The sequence below is a fragment of the Danio aesculapii genome, chromosome 13 (genome assembly GCF_903798145.1).
Source record: "Danio aesculapii chromosome 13, fDanAes4.1, whole genome shotgun sequence".
NCBI classification, from domain to species: domain Eukaryota; kingdom Metazoa; phylum Chordata; class Actinopteri; order Cypriniformes; family Danionidae; genus Danio; species Danio aesculapii.
The window spans coordinates 491,550-509,784 of NC_079447.1; the positions used below are offsets into that span (position 1 = coordinate 491,550).

An 18,235-nucleotide genomic window follows, 5' to 3' on the forward strand; every position below is an offset into this window, starting at 1 on the left:
ATATATATATAACCACACTGTACAGTATATATATCCTGCAGCAGACTCGGCCTTAACACACGTCTGACCTACAGAAGTCTTTATCATAGATGATGTGTGTATCTCTCACACTCATCTGCTCTGCGCTGGGTTACCTGCACTGATCTGATGTTTAATGCTCCAGTAAACAGATGGCATGAAGGCCCATTACTCCAGATTAAACTGCAGCGTTCTCAAGCTCTCACTTCAGGCTTCACCATTCCAGATTACTTCCCAGAATTCAAGCAACAGGAGAGAGATCCCACAGATCCGGCACTTACTGCTCAATTACACAGAGGAGAGAAACAGATAGAGAGAAAACCCTCAACGCCTGAGACATCCTGCAATTACTGAGCAATCAAGAGCTCCACCACTGAGAGGATGATGGAGACCGAGAGATACACGGAGAGAGAGAGAGGTGGAGAGATGGATAGATAGATAGATAGATAGATAGATAGATAGATAGATAGATAGATAGATAGATGGATGGATGGATGGATGGATGGATGGATGGATGGATGGATGGATGGATGGATGGATGGATGGATGGATGGATGGATGGATGGATGGATGGATAGATGAATGAATAGATGGATGAATAGATGGATGAATAGATGGATGGGTGGATGTACTGATAGATAGATAGATGGATGGATGGATGGATGGATGGATGGATGGATGGAAGGACGGACGGACAGATAGATAAATTGATAGATAGATAGATAGATGGATAGATAGATAGATGGATAGATAGATAAGCTGAAATAGATATTAGTGTTGTCAAAACATTAATCACATTCAAAATATAAGTTTTATATATGTGTGTGTGTGTGTGTGTGTGTGTGTGTGTGTGTGTGTGTGTGTGTGTGTGTGTGTGTGTGTACTGTGCATATTTATTTTGTATATGTACACACGTAAATATTTGAGAAAATGCTTATATATATTTATAAATAATATATTTAAATCTAATACAAATTAAATATAAATATATGTAAATATTTAGGTTTTGTATTTTTATATGTCATTACAGTCATTGCTGAATAAATCCATTAAAATAAGTCATATCTACGGGAAAGTAACTTTTGAACAGTAGTTGTGTGTAAATGCATGTATAATCTGCAGCCCTCGGCTCTTAAAGCGGCTCCACTGTTGATCTTTAAATCCCCTCGCTGTCCCTCCAGTGGAAGCGCCATAGACTGAGGAGCGCGCAGCTCTTAAAGCGGCGACACCCACCGAGCGCGGCCCCTTTAAGAGTCGCGTTTTTCCATTGGCTCCGTGACGTCAGAGCGGCGCAGGGCTCTCCAGCAGCGGCGTGTGTGTCTTTCCTCGGCAAACGCGAGCAATGCGCGCACGGGAGAACCGAACGCCTGCGAAACCCGCTCCGCACACCAAGGATTACACCGGGGAACGCTTCCAGTCATGGCGGAGCAGTGAAACGGACGCGTCGAGGAAAAACGCGCGCTGATTCTGCGTACAAGACGCGCAGGAGCATGCAGGAGCCCAGCTGATCGAGACTCGAACCCTCAGCGTTTTGACCCCGACGAACACTACAATACGACTCCACGCAGCGCTCGCGACACAGAAAGCGCATCAATTTAGCTAATTAGTGTCTCCGCGAGCTGGTTAATGATGGCGGGGAAGCTGACGGCGGGCGCGGGAATACTGCTGGTCACCGCCAACGTCGGATCGCTGTTTGAAGATGTAAGTCAAGCGCTCTTTAAGCACTCATAACTCACCCAGCAGGGGCTATAACCGCTCTAGTACACTCAGAGTCAGTAAACATGAGGTAAAGTGAGCTGAAAATGATGCTAGTTTTTGAATTAACCCCAAAAACTGCAACCTGTCAGCTTCCACTTAAGAGTTTGATTCCCGGTGTTCCTGATGATTGACAGGTGAAACTCCAACGGTTACTGAATAACGAACATGCCGACATAACTGCTACTGTACTGATTCTACTGTATAGATGTTAGATAATACTGCTGGCTAATGAGTTTTGGTGGGTTTGTTTGTTTGTATGTGTGTGTGTTTATTGAGAAAATATACACGGGTCAAAGATGTTTGTCAAACCTGGTTCGTTAAAAATAATTTATACTTTTAAAATTGGTAATGTAACGGTCGTGGATTGAATAATGGGGCAAAGTATAAACATTAAGTATTTTGACTGATCGTTAAATTGACTTTAAGATGTTATCAAGTGATTCTTGTAGTAAATATGACTGACAAAAGTTTCGGACCGTTATACTGAATGACCGTTTTGGAAATCATGGGGAAAATGGATGACAGTCATAAAAACAGAAATAAACTTAACAGAATTAATGTCTGGAGAGAGAGAACAAAACTATATTCTCAGCAAACATCAACATGAATAACAAACATGTACACTACTGTATTGATATTACATAATGCTACTGCTAATGGATTTCGGTGGGTTTGTTTTTGTGTGTTCATTATACATGGGTCCGAGATATTTGCCAAATTTGGTATGCAAAAGAGATTTATACGTTATTTGTCATGTTGGTAATATCTAAAGATAGTGGTTTGAATAATGGCGGAAAAGTGTAAATATTTAAAATCAAAATAAGTATTTTGAGGGCAAACTGATTGTTCAATTGAGTTTTTAATATGGTATAAGTGATCCTTCTAGTAAATATAAATACAGTTTTGGGCTACTCAATGACAGTTCTGGAAATAATGGGAAAATTGGATGACAGTCATAAAAATATATTTACAAACCCGAATCTAATAATGTATGGAGAGGCGAAAACTTAAATATAAATTGAAGAATAAATATAACTGCATACTTAAATGTTTACTGGAAAACAAACATGTCAACAGTACTGATTCTGCTGTATAGATCTTGGGTAATGCTGGCTAATGAGTTTTGGTGGGTTTGTTTTTGTGTTCATTAAGAAAATACACATGGCTCAAAGAAGTTTGTCAAATTTGGTTCGCTTAATATATCTTATTCGTTACTTTTCAATTTGGTTGATGTAACGGACATAATTTCGGCGAAGTATAAATACTTCAATTAAAATAATAGTGTTTTGACTGATCGTTAAATTAAGTTTTTAACATGTTATAAAGTGATCCTTGTAGTAAATATGACTGACAAAAGTTTTGGACTTTGTTATACTGAATGACAGTTTTGGAAATCATGGAGAAAATAACTGACGGTTATAAAAATAAAAACAAACTTAACTGTATTATTGTCTGGAGAGAGGAAAAAAGCTATATTCTCAGCAAACTCCAACATTTACTGGATAACAAACATGTCTACATGTGATACTACTGTATGGATAGTAAACAATGCTGCAGGCTAATGAGATTTGGTGGGTTTGTTTTTGTGTGTGTTCATAGGGAAAATATACATGCGGTTCCCAAAGGAGCTTTAATATGTTATTTGTCAAATTGGTAAACCAATCAAGGGTAAATTGTATGACAGTCATAAAAAAATATATTTACAAAACCATATGTAATGTATGGAGAGAAGAAAACGAAATATAAATTGAAAACTAAATATAACTTCAAACTTTAACGTTTACTGAAAAAAAACACGTCAACTGTACTGATTCTACTGTATAGATCTTAGGTAATGCTGGCTAATGAGTTTTGGTGGGTTTGTTTTTGTTTGTATTCATTGAAAAAATATACACAGGTCAAAGATGTTTGTCATCTGGTTCACAAAATAGATTTTATATTTGTCAAATTGGTAATATCTAAAGGTAGTAATTTGAATAATGTTGGCAAAGTGTAAATATTTCAGATCAAAATAAGTGTTTTGAGGACAAACTAATTGTTAAATTGAGTTTTTAATATGTCATCAAGTGATCATTGATTGTAATAAATAAGATGGCATTGTTTTACTCAATGACCGTTCTGGATATCATGGGGAAAAATGAATGACAGTCATAAAAATAGAAACAAACAAAACCGCATTCATGTTAATGAGAAGAAAACTATATTAAAGCTGCCTTAACTTTTATTTTGTTGATTTGATGCATTGATAACTCTTGTAATCATTGACCCACTTATAGTTCTCTTGAAGGAAACAAATTTAGTCGGAATTTTGATGTTCAGATAAAATATTTTCAGGTTTGTTTGCACAATCTCCATTAAAATCTTTGTGTGGTCATCTTAAATGTTACATTTGCACTGAGTTTGTTTCTCAGATATGCATTATTGGTATAGTTTTCATGGGTTATACATCAATGCCAGTGGTTGGATTAATGGTTTCAGAGTAACATACTGTCAGCGTAACTGTCAGATTGTTTGTTGGATGTGTCTTGAGTTTGTTTATACACATTTATTTATTTTTAGTTTAAAGAGAGCAGATGCTCAAATTCCTTCTCCAGTAATCACAAATGGAAATTCATGGAAATCAATTGGCCAAAGTGTGTGTGTGTGTGTGTGTGTGTGTGTGTGTGTGTGTGTGTGTGAGAGAGAGAGAGAGAGAGTCTTGTTTAAAGGGATAGTTCATGCATAAATATCATCATTTTTCATCATTCACTTCTATTTAAACCTATGAGATTTCAACTAAATTGGCCGTAGTGTGTGTGTGTGTGTGTGTGAATGAGTGTGTTGAGTACAGTCGCAACCAGTACTGGGTTGCGGTTGGAAGAGCATGTGCTGTCTAAAACATATGCTGGAATTGTTGGTGGTTCATTCCGCTGTGGCGACCCCTAATAAAGAAAGGGACTAAGCTGAAGGAAATGAATGAATGAATTAATATTGTACAGTATAGTTAAATGAATAGAAAGGACACTTTAAAATAAGGCATAACCAAACGTTTCTTTTGGGTGACTTGTCCCTTTAAGACAGAATATTTTTATTTATTTTTTTGGGTTGTATGATCAAGAATGGCTCTTTATGCATTAAAGTGGACCTAATATGCTTCATTTCACAAGATGTAAATGCGTCTCTGCTGTCTCGAGTGTGTGTGTGTGTGTTTGAGCTGAGAAATGCATGGACAACTGCTTCTTACTCAGGGCTGCTGTTTATGTTAATGAGATGGAGAGATGGACACTAGTGGGCGGGGCTTCCCCCTCTGATGACACGTACAAAGGGAGAACGTCAATCAAAGTGTTTCTGCAGACTGTTTTGATCAAGTCTGATTAGAACAAACACAATTCATTCATGTTTACCATTAGAGGCTGGAGATATTCACACACTGCTGACACACAACTGGGTTTAAGCTTCTTTTAAAGTGATTTCTGCATTATAGGTCTCCTTTAATGTGTGTAATGTTGCTGTAGCAGAGAGATAAGACACCGTTAATCTGTCATGTACAAGCGTAACCGTGACCATCACCATCAGTTATGCTCATACTAACTCAAACTAGAGCTCAGAATCGCTCCTGACGCTGCGGTTTACTAGAAATCTCACCTGTTATTGGGCTCTAGGCAAATGATTATGTAAACTTGCGGTAGATCAGGGCGAGTTGAGCTTTAGGCAAATTAGTGTGTGCATAAACAATAGTGAAGTGCAAGGCGTGTAAGTTATGTGAGCTATTAAAGCTATTCAAACGTGCGCTGAGTTTTTAATGCGTGTTTTGATGATCAGATTGTGCAACAATGCTGTACAGTATATGGTTTCAGCAGCGGTTATTACAGCGTGTACATCTGCAATAGTCTCCTCGCATGATCTGCAATGTTGAGCTCATTTCATACACCGGGGTAATTCAAAGTGCTTTACATAAACTAGAATAAAAGAAACAAAAGATACAAGCATAAGAAATACAAACATCAAAGTGTTACGGTTTAACCCTAATAGAGTAAGCAAATTAGTTTTTAAGGCATTTGAATGTGATTCCAAGCTAATTTAACTCATTTGGGCTCAAAAATAGCCCGTTTTACCTTTTCTTGTAGCTTTAACAAATAGTAATTGTATTTGTTATTACATAGACTATATAGTGTTGTTATATATTTGATTACATTGTGAGTATTGTTTGACCTATATCCAGAAAACCGTATGTTGTTTTATTATATTAATTTATGATTGTAACTTGTTTATTATACTTCATGATAAACACACTCCCAATTAAGGCTGCAACTAAAGATTATTTTGATAATCGGTTATTTGGACAATTATTTTGTCAATTAATCAGATAAAAACAAAAAACTTTTTTTATTTGTCATTTTGCTTTCTGAGTTTGCATGTTCTCCCTGCCTTCGCGTGGGTTTCCCCCACAGTCCAAACACATGTGGTACAGGTGATATGGGAAGGCTAAATTGTCCATAGTGTATGAGTGTGAGTGAGTGTGTATGGATGTTTCCCAGAGATGGGTTGCGGTTGAAAGGGCATCCGCTGCGTAAAACATGTGCTGGATGAGTTGGCGGTTCATTCCGCTGTGGCGACCCCGGATTAATAAAGGGACTAAGCCGAAAAGATAATGAATGAATGAATGAATGAATTTTGCTTACTGATATGTTTGTTCCACTGTTTCTGCAAATGATTACCCATTTTGAGCATGCAGCCACGCTCTGTATGTGAATACAGTTTGCTTAACAAGAACGCAAAACTGAGGGAAATGTGGAGGAAGCTGAATTTGACAACACTGGTTCTGTACTCTCCATTGTGAGAACACTTGTGCTATCACGTGAGCAGTCCAATGCATCGATCTCTGCATTTGTTGACAACGAATTTCATTATCAATAATTATGGATTTTATCTATTAGTTCATGATTCAACAGCAAGTGTTTTTTTGACAGACCAGATCTGTCGAAATAAATCTGTCAGATTTTTGATTTGGAATTTGATGTTTTATCAGATTATTTACATTTTTTTTTAGATTTTATTTTGCGTTTTAATTAAGAATTTTGCAGGATTGCCAAAATTTGCAACTTTTTGTTGAATTTGCGTTGGATTCAGCTATCGAGGAATTGCTAAAAACTAGGGGCTCTGATTAAACTTCAGGCCAGTAATGATGCTGTCTACTGTCCCGAGCGTCTCGCATGCTGGACTCGGGCCATCAAGCAGTCCTTATTGTCCTTAGTGGCTGCAGCCCTACTACCTATGCAATCCCTACCAAATGATCAATTATGTGGTGCGAGCGCATCTGAACACACCATTGATCTGCTGACTGTTATCAATCTTATCAAACAGTCCATTTAGCAACCACAGTCAGTTCTCCAGCATTTACACACAAACACACTCAGACTAGCTCTGGATTTCTGACATGCCTATATTTTTACACTTCAGTTTTCCAGCATGACTTTCAGAACTTCCATGCATTTTTAAACATTATTTCCCATGATATAACCATTTTTCAAGTATAGTCATGATCTTTAATAATCTTTTAAAAGAGGGCATCTGCTTTAACTTTCACTGGATTCTGATTTTCTTTCAGTGTTTTATTATTTATCAGCTGGGAAAAATCCTTCTGAAAGGGTTGATATTGTTCATCTGTGTCTTTATATTACTGTTGTGAACTGCTGTTCTTTAATACTGTCAACCATTTCTACAGCTATATTTTTATAGTGATCATGCTTTGTGTGAACGGGCTTAAAATGAGCTGAAAACACAATTCTTGAGCTTTTTTAGGGACAACTTTATTAGTTTTATGTTGAGTCCACTTAAATTTGTAAACTTTAAGTTGACTCAATTTCTTCATGTTGTCCCAACACATGGATTGTGTGTAATCCAGCATTTTTACAGCACTCTTGAGGTTTGTGTGAGTAGTTTAGATGTGTTTATTTGATGGCGAGGAGCTCTTCAGTTCAGTGTTTTCTTATGTCTGTGAAGAGGAACTCTCCAGTACTATCTCTGCAGTTATAAATAGCTGGCCTGTCATGACCGCTGAACTGCTGTCTTATGAATATCACTGTTTATCCATGACTAGTTTTAGGCATGTGACACGGCAGATTTTTTTTGTTGCGATAAGTGCTGAAGCTTTTATTGCAAAGTTAGTGTGAGGTGGAAATAAGTGTTGCGTTAACTGGTTTAATAACAAGTATTGTATGTTGCTATTATTATATCAATGTTTAGATTAAAGAAATATTCAATGAAAATAAGCAGAATATGGTTTCTTTATTCTTTTTGTTTTAACACCAGTTATAACATCAGATCTTTCTGAAAAAAACTGTTTCTGATCTTTTTTGTTGTTATACGTTTTTAAAACACTTTTATTTACTTCAGTATTGATATGAGCTGCAAAAAAGTTTTAACTGTTATTTATAACTAAAAGGTCTCTGCAGTTTTGTATGTTACCTTTATTATGACACCCACACAGAATCTGCATGTTTTTAGCCCATCATTGAATCTATTTATTTACTTGTGTAAATGTGTGTAAGTTTCTATTATTTCTGTTTTTCAAATAAATGTTATTATTGACTAATCTGAAAATGTTTATATGATTTATTTACAATAGTTTGTAAAGTAATATTTTCTGTCTTCTAGTAGATTTATTATATGAGAGACCTGCTTTGTTTACCAAGTAAGTGGATATTATTGGATTTGCATTGTAAACATTAAAGGATAAAAAGTTCATTTTTTTATTTCATATATTAAGGTTTTAGTTCTAATACTCCAAAATGAGTTTTGTTGTTGCAGTGTGGACTGTGAAAATCGTTTTCAGTTATTTTAGTCTGGATGACGGAAAGAATTGAAGACGATGGTGTAGACATGGAGTATTTCTAGACCAAAACACTCATTTCAGACTTATCCAGATTAGTGTAGACTTGAGCCCTTTCACACATTGATACCGGTGAATATCCGGAAAATTTCCGGAACCACTTTACCGGTAAATGAAAAAAAGCGCTGCTCACACAGACGAGGACGTTCCGGAATTTTTCCGGAAAAAGACTGTTCACACATGCATTCCAAAATACTGGTAAATTCTGACATCATTAACCAGTAATGAGCTCAAAACGGCCGTGCTTGTATTTGTAAACGTAATGGGGATCCTGCTTGATGGTTTTACTTTTATTTAAAGCTTTAGCGTTCATGCAGCTTTTCCCAGAGACATCCAAAGGCAACATCACAAATTCTGTGGATGGATCAGTATTGTGAAAACATGAAGGAACACTTTCACATGTTGAGAGGTATATAATGTGTGTGTGTGTTTGCGCTCACCGGAGCACTCCTGCACTTCATATGCACACACATCAAACAGAGCTTGAAGGTAAACTAACGGCGGTTTAACATAAGCATATTATCGATAATTATTTACACGGTTAACATTGAGAAGGAACATGGAAACGTTATCTGACCAACAACTAGCAGCTAAATGTGTCTGGAAAAGTTTCCAAAAGCTTTTATTTTCATAAACAGTGCAGATGTGAATGTTCGATGCGTCTGAATGTTCTGATTGGTTAGATGTGAACGCGCTCGTTCCGGCAATTTTCCTTCTGCGTTCACACAGCGCAGCATTCCGGCAAGCTACCGGTAATGTTACAACTTCTCCTTCCGGAAAAATGCCGGAACGAATTTACCGATATTTTCAAAAAGGGCCGGTTCACACATACAGACCTTTCAGGAAAATTGACGGTAATTTTCCTGAAAGGTCTGTATGTGTGAAAGGGGCTTTGGCTTTAATATTACACTATGTAATACAACTGAACTTTCTTGGTTATTTGCCCATTTAAATAACAGATTATACAGCTTAAAGTGACATTTAAAGGCTTAACTAGGTTAATTAGGTTAACTAGACAGCTTAGGGTAATTAGTTATTGTATAACGATGGTTTGTTCTGTAGACTGTTGAAAAAAAAAAATAGCTTAAAGGGGCTAATAATATTGACCCTAAAATGGTTATTAAAAATGTAAAAACTGCTTTTATTCTAGCCGAAATAAAACAAATAAGACTTTCTCCAGAAGAACAAATATTATCAGACATACTGTCAACATTTCCTGAATCTGTTCAACATCATTTGGGAAATATTGAAAAAAAAAAATTCAAAGGGGGCTAATAATTCTGACTTTATTACTGTATAACTTTATTACTGTATAACTTTAGTACTGTATAACTTTATATTGCAAAATTAAAAATATACCACAATGTTTCACAATTTTTCCAATATCATGCAGCCTTAATGTTTACTCACTTACTGTATTTTAAGTAAATTCAACTAATCATTTTTTACAGTGTGCTTCAGCCCTAAGCTCTTGTTCTACACTAAGTCTACTTGTTTAACATGCGAGCGCAGCCAAATCCAGCACAGCACTTATAGACTCCTGCATGCACAATTACACCTAAATATCGCACACGTCTCGTCTGCACCCTGAATGGGTCTTTTGTGCTGCACGAGCCACAAATGCAAGGATTTTCCAAATTGCATGAATGAAGTAAATGAGGCCTTTGTCAGCAATCACAAGATGAGGTGTTTAGTGCTGGACAGCTTCCACATATTTTTGGCGAAGTCGACCGCTGTGTTGATTTCTTCTCCTGATGAGATGTTGTTGAAGCGTTTCTGGGAAGATGAGCGTCATAAAAGCGTGTAATGGAGATATATTGTGGCCAGCTCTTCAGGATACATTAAAATCACTTCCCTCATGGAAATCAGCTGGTCTGGCTGGCGTTCACAGGTGCCAGATTACACTCATAAATGTGGCTTTAATATCTGATGGGCAAGCAGGGCCGGATATTGTGAACTCGCGCTGACTTCAGAGAAATATTTGATCAAAACCAGTGGCTGAAGTGGGTGAATCTCACAGAAAATAGGTCATTTCTGATTGTTTATTTTTCAATATTCCTAAAACTGAAATGAATAACCTATACCTGATGCAACTATCTAACGGGTTAATGCTGCCAACTACAGCTGAAGATCTTTGCCTGAACCCGATGGCACCTGATGGGTTCAGGCTTCATTTCTAGCATTTTAGATGGGCTCAGGCTTGCGTGGTAAATAAATGATCATTCCGATTAGCGTAAGAAAGTAATCAAATTGTTTGTTACAACATCAAAAGCCATCCTGCAAAGGTGAAACAAATGATGATGGAGAAGTCAAAAATAAAAAAAGAGCAAAGATTGGGAAAATGTACAGCAAGCTGACAGGGAGGATGAGGAGGTCGCTCATTCATACCGCTGTCATGGAAAATGAAATGGATGTTCTTTGGCTGGTGGAAGATGAACTAACAATCCTACCTAGTAAAATTAGCCAGATCAGTACTATGCATCCTGGCCAGCCGCAGCAACAGTAAAAGGGTGTTCAGTGCTGCTGGACGCACCATCAGTGAGCGCAGGACATGCTAAAGCTGTCTACAGTGGATTCAATAATGTTCATCCACAAAAACACCTAGCCTAATCTTTGTGAGTAAAGGATTGAGCAATTCCAGCATTATGGATGTGACATTTGCAGTAAAAACTCACCCAGAAATCTATGTTAATATTATATTGAAATATCTGTTTATATTTTCCAAAACAACTAACCACAGAGTTATTGGAGCAGGAAAATATCAATCTGTAAACATTTTTATCTTTTAAACAGTTTACAGTACACAACAAACTTTGTGGAAATTCACTGAATTAAACTGCACCACCCAAAAGAAATCATAGCCAACTCTAATCCTGTTGATTGGTCTCTATAGAACGAAAACAATTGATTTTATTTTAAATCTCCGTTATGGATGTGACAGATGTGATATTGGCAGTTGTGTGATTTTGGTAAATCAAATATAATAGTTTGAAAACATTAACAGAGACATATTTGAGTATTTTTAAAGCACTGTAAAATGCTTGCTTTCACTAAAAATGCAGAAATGCCTTATCTATTTTTCATGCCACGGTTGACATTTGCATGGAAATGCTCTTTTCAAATTATAACTAAATATGAATTAAATCATAAATGCATAATGTAAACAGAGTATATAGGCCAATATTGGCATTATACTTTTATAATTTAAGTACCCATCATAATTTAGAATTTAATTGAATTTAATTAGTTTAGAGAGACTTTATTTTTATTGGTGTGTTGGCCAATTTACAGTCTAAGTGTATGTACCTATAGGCCTAGAGTGCTGAGATGTTACAGAGGATTTAAAGTGACCTATAACCTTGGTTTGTTATGAATAAATTATGTTAAAACAGCGACGACTCCTTGAAAAACGTCAAAAGTGCTGTGCGCATGTGCACATTTGAATAATGTCTGGCTGTACACGGGTTCAGGCTTTTAAAAAGCTCTCTATCAAAATGTACTTGTCGAGCTCAGGCCCTGTCAGGCCTAACTTTTAATGACTGATTACAGTTCTACTGCCAACTGATGATCAACAGTAAAAATGACAAATGTTACCTCTTAATCCCAACAGGGAAAACCATCAACAATCAAGAATGCATGATTATAGGCTGTCATAGCTTTACAGTCAATAAATGTCATTATAATGGAAGTCAACGGGGCAGAAACAGCCTCCAACATAATAGAAGTGGAGTTAATTTGAACAATACACAGGAGCTAACTGTTCAATCCATCCTATTGTTTACATCTCAATGTCAGCAATATGGCTGTGCATACGGGTAACTGAGCCAATCTTGACATTTGTGTAAACTGGTAAAACTGAAATGTGACTTTCTAGTCAAACTACAATAGTCTGTAATTATGTATTTATTTTTTTTCTTTTAATTTTTGCAGTAGATTTTAGGAAGATTTAAAGGGACAGTTCACCCTAAAATGAAAGTTGTCATCATTTACTTCTATTTCAAACCTGTATGAGTTTCTTTCTTCTGTTGAACAAAAGCAGATATTCTGAAAAATGTTGGAAACCTGTAACCATTGACTTTTTATAGTATTTGTTTTCCTACTATGCAAGTCCATGGTTACAGGTTTTCAGCATTCTTCAAAATATCTCCTTTTTCTTCAAAGATTTAGAAAGACTTGAGGGAGAGTAAACAGTGAGTACATTTACATTCTGCATGAACTGTGCCTTTAAGCATGCTTTGACTTAAATGTAGTGTGTGCGTGCGTGCGTGCGTGCGTGCGTGTGTGTGTGTGTGTGTGTGTGTATATAATCTCCTAATGTTGATTTTTCCACATGCTCTGGTCTTGTCTATTGTTGTGAGCTGTTGACACGGATGCGCTGCTGTATTTGTTCTCAGTCGCTGTTATAATAGCAGAACAGATGCTCCGATCAGCTGGAAATGATAGCAGACATAAGATGATAGTGCAGTAGCTCTGCTGCTCAGTATGAATGCACGTAATTGATAGAAGACTGGTGTTTTCATCTTGTAGGTACAGGAGTTTTCAGCAGATCAATCGCTTGTTGGGGAAAACACAAATGAGATCGGGTGACTTTATTTCTTATAGTTTTTATTTATAGTTTTTTTCTTTTCTTTTGTAATTGAATGGAATGTTTTGCTGTTGTGTTTGCTTCTGTTGTTAATTAGGGTACTTTTAGTACCCTAAGTCCACTAGAGGGTGCTGTAAAAAATTTTGTGAATCTGAAATGTTTAATATTCTTGAGGTTATTTAGGTTCTATAATTTGATGTTTAAAAGGTGAATGTCAGATTATATACACTATTAAATGTCCTATTGAGTGTCACGGTGGCACAGTGGGTAGCACGATCACCTCACAGCAAGAAGGTCGCTGGTTCGAGCCTCAGCTGGGTCAGTTGGTGTTTCAGTGTGGAGTTTGCATGTTCTCCCCGTGTTTGCGTGGGTTTCTTCCAGGTACTCCGGTTTCCCCCACAGTCCAAACACATGTGGCATAGGGGAATTGAATAAGCTAAATTGGCCGTAGTGAATGGGTGTATGGATGTTTCCCAATGAAGGGTTGCAGCTGGAAGGGCATCCGCTGTGTAAAACATATGCTGGGTAAGTTGGTGGTTCATTCCGATTTGGCGACCCCTGATTAATAAAGAGACTAATCTGAAAAAGAAAATAAATGATTGAGGGTATAGTCGTAGGTTTCAGATGACGCGTGCACTAGAGGGTTCTGTATACATTTTGCTAATTTTAAAATGCTTGATGAGTTTAGTGTACGTTTTAGATGAAAAGTCCACTAGATGGCACTTTCTACATTTTTTTTGCAAATCAGAAATATTTAATAGGGTTCATTTAGTCTTGCATTGCAGATGACAAATCCACTAGAGGGCGCTGTCTACATTTTTGTTAATCCAAAATGTTAATTACAGCACGTTAAGTTGTACATTTCAGATAACAAATCCACTAGAGGGCATGTGTGGGAATCTAAAATTTGTTTATTGGGGTATAGTTTGTTTTACTTGGACAGATACACACTCATACTTCAGTGATTTTTACATTATAGGTCCCCATTAAGGCCATTTATTTGGTGTCATGCAAAGAGCTGCACAAAATAATCTGTTATTCATCAAAAATATGTTTCCGTAAATATCATTTGTGTGAAAAGGAACACGATATGTTGTTATCATGCTGCCGTGCCGAGTTCATTTTACCAGAAACTGCAGTCAAACTTGTTTAAGTACATTTTTTTGCAGGTTCACAAGCATGTAGACGGAAGCTCTTACAGTTGCAGTCAAAACTATTAACCTTCCTGTGAATTTAATTCTTTCTTTTTTAAATATTTCTCAAATGATGTTGATCAGATTCAGGAATTTTTCACAGTATTTCCTCTAATATTTGTTCTTCTGCAGAAAGTCTTATTTGTTTTATTTCAGCTAGAATAAAAGCAGTTTTTAATAGTTTTAAAGCCATTTTAAGGTCAATATTATTAGCCCCCTTCAGCAATATTTGTTTTGGATGTCTCCAGAACAAACCACTGTTATACAATGACTTACCCAATTACACTCTCAGATATAAAGGTACGTGAGCTGTCACTGGGGTGGTGCCTTTTTAGAAGTACACTTTTGTACTTAAAGGGTCCATATTGGTACCTCAAAAGCATATATTAGTACCTAAACAATTTAAGAGGAACACTTTTGTACTTTTTAGGTACTAATATGTACCCTTGAGGTATTAATATGGACGTTTTAGGTACAAATTTGTACCTTTTGAAAAGGTACCACCCCAGTGACAGCTCACGTACCTTTATATCTGAGAGTGTACCCTAACTGAACTCTAATTAACCTAGTTAATCCTTTAAATGTGACTTTAAGCTGTATAGAAGTGTCTTGAAGAATATCTAGTCTAATATTATTTACTGTCATCATGACAAAGAGAAAATAAATCAGTTATTAGAGATGAGTTATTAACACTATTATGTTCAGAAATGTATTGAAAATCTTCTCTCTGTTAAATAGAAATTAGGTAAAAATGTACAGAGGGGTTAATAATTCAGGATGACTAATAATTCTGCATATTCTGTTGTGTTTTGAAGTGATTATCAAAGATTAAGATATATTTTATTGTTCTATAGGGAATAAAAATATTTAAATAAACCACTTATAAAAATAGCATTTCTCCTGAGACGTGTGAGACACACATTTCACTAATATTTCACAACAATATTGCATATTTACACCGTACCGCCAGCGCTATAGTGTAAAAAAAGCAGCCTGAATGATGTGTAGGCCTGTCACTATAATCAATATATGGAATTATCATGCAATACTTGGAGATGACGTCAATAATTTTGATCAGTTATTTTATAGTGACATTTACATTCTACCTCACCACTGTCAAAGTTTATAATTGGACATTTACTAATAGGACATTTATTTAGTCATTCCTTCATTTTCTTTTTGGCTTAGTTCCTTTATTTATCTGGGGTCGCCACAGCGGAATGAACCGCCAACTTATCCAGCATATGTTTTACACAGCGGATGCTCTTCTAGCCGCACCCAACCCTGGGAAACACCCATACACACTCATTCACACACATGCACTATGGCCAATTTAGCTTATTTAATTCCCCTATACCGCATGTGTTTGGACTGTGGGGAAAACCGGAGCACGTGAAGGAAACCCACGGCAACATGGGGAGAACATTCAAACTCCACACAGAAACACCAACTGACCCAGCTGATGCTCGAACCAGCGACCTTCTTGCTGTGAGGCGATCGTGCTACCCACTGCGCCACCGTGATGCTCAATAGGACATTTAATAGTGTATATAATGGGACATTTACCTTTTAAACATCAAATTATAGAACCTAAATAACCTCAAGAATAAGCATTTAAAGTGTTTGCTTCTTCTGCCTTTATATAATCATTCTATTATCAGTGGCATGAAATGATCTCAAAATGACAATATATCAATTATCGCAACAATTTCTGTCACAATATATCGCACAACAAAAATACCTTGTCATTAAAGGCTTAAACAAGTGAAATTTGTCCTAATATTTCACAAAAAAATCCAGCAGTTTTGTTTCCAAACACCATGTGCTTCACAAAGATTCACTCAACTCCCAAACAAACAGAAAACTCTTTTATCAAAAGTCAGTTTAAGCAAAAACCCAGAGCTGTTGACAAATACATGCATTGTGTTTTACAGATATAAATGATATTTAGTATATAAGTGCAGTCCATCGCTGTGTTTTTTAGTTGTTCTGGAAATTCAGCTTTAAGAATAAAAATACCATGTTATTAATTATTAAATTATTTTGATTTAAAGATTAAACTAGATTAAATTAGTTGAACTTTCACGATAATATAGTTTTTAGTATTATAGCATCAGGGTGTTTGTCGGGGTCTTAAAGTATTTAAAGTTGATAAATCAGTTATGAGTAGGGGTGTCACGATTCTCCAAATCCTCGATTCGATTACATTTTCGATTCTAAAGTCACGATTCGATTCTCGATTTTTAACAAAAATTTTTTTTAAAGCACAAGCTATGCCATTTTAAGACGTATATGCAATATAATAACATCTGACCTTTCTTCACAATGTACCACACACTACATTGTCAAATATAAAATGTTTATTAACATTTCTAGCACGGTTCTAGCACGTTAATTAAATGCTGAAAACCGGAGTTTTCTATCACTGAATAAGGTCGCATGTCCGCGGCTATAAATACTCCTATCGCGCTTGTAATTGCCTTTGCACGTGTTGAGTTGCTTGGAAGTTTTATTCCAAATGAAGACGGGAGAGTAGTTTGTGTTACACTTGTCGGTTTAACAGATACATCTATGTTTTTGTGGTGCCTGCGGAGATGCCCGGCCATGTTAGTCGTGCTGCCGGTGGAATAATGTGGTATATGCACATTGCAGAGCTTGCAAACTGTGTTTTTTCTGTCGACAACACGAACGTTGTCAACATAACTCACTGGAAATCCAAAATACTTCCACACCGGCGACTTCAGTGAAAGAGGAGGGGGTTCAATTTCTTTTGATGGGTCTCCTGCGTCTGCAGTTGCCATGCTGTCTCGTGGCTGTTGTAGCTGTTAGGTTGACGCGCATGCGTGAGCTTTTTTCCGCTTGGCAAGTCAAGCTGCTGCTGACGTGACATAGGGGCGGGGCAGCATCGACGATTCCATTTTTTGATTCGATAATCGAGATTAAGCATGAATTTCGATCGATTTTGATTAAAAATAGAAATCGTGACACCCTTAGTTATGAGAAAATTAAGGCCTTTTAAATTGTGTTTTTATGAGGTGTTGAAATTAGCTCAAGCGTTGTACAAAGTGTTTGACACCAAATAATCATAACTATATTTACTTTTCTCCTAATATTAACAACGTCGTGCTCGATCCACGTGTTTTGCGACAAATGCGGGAAGGTGATGTGACGCTCTACATGTAGCGGAACAGATGGCAAAATGGGAACAGATTGGAGGAAGACTAGTTTAAACAGTGGCAGAAGCCTGTCGCTGAAAACAACCGCGTAATTTATTCTTTCAAGCTTGGTTTCTTCTGAGCTTATCTGAGTTCTGTTGCATGGTTGTACTCCATTGATTTATTTAACTACAGCTGTTTATTAAGTTAAATGGTTGGTACTGATTGGAACTTGAAGTGGCGGCGAGGTCTTAATAGTATGAGAGTCTTTTTAAAAAGTCTTAAAAAGGTATTGAGATGACCTTTAGGATTCCTGCATATACCCTGTGCATGCATGTCATTGTGTATATATTAGAGCTTTTTATTTTACTCACATAATCTGCTTTGTAAAGAATCATTCGACCCGCAAACAAACAGAAAATCTGTGCAAAATCCCAGAGCTGTTAACCCATAACTAGGATGTAAGTGATATTTGATAAATGAAAGCAGTCTGTGGGTGTGCTTGTGGGGGTTTTTATCAGAGCGGATGCTGCAGAAAACATCAGATGTGGATTGATCTGAATGAGGAGCAATCATCCTCTGGTCTCTGGAGAGCTGTGATTATTGACAGTGGATTTGACATTATCGGGATCTAAACGATCACGAGCCATTAGCT

At 36.7% G+C, this 18,235-nt stretch overlaps 1 protein-coding gene across 1 annotated transcript in view; it reads left to right on the forward strand.

The window, feature by feature from the left end:
* Positions 1-1,310: 1,310 nt before the first annotated feature.
* The window catches only part of LOC130240142 (inositol polyphosphate-5-phosphatase A-like), a 160,971-nt gene continuing 144,046 nt past the window's right edge, over positions 1,311-18,235 (forward strand). The window contains exon 1 of the mRNA XM_056471570.1: positions 1,311-1,719. Coding sequence (XP_056327545.1) covers positions 1,645-1,719 — 75 coding nt within the window. The 5' untranslated portion in view covers positions 1,311-1,644. The remainder of the gene's footprint in view (positions 1,720-18,235) is intronic.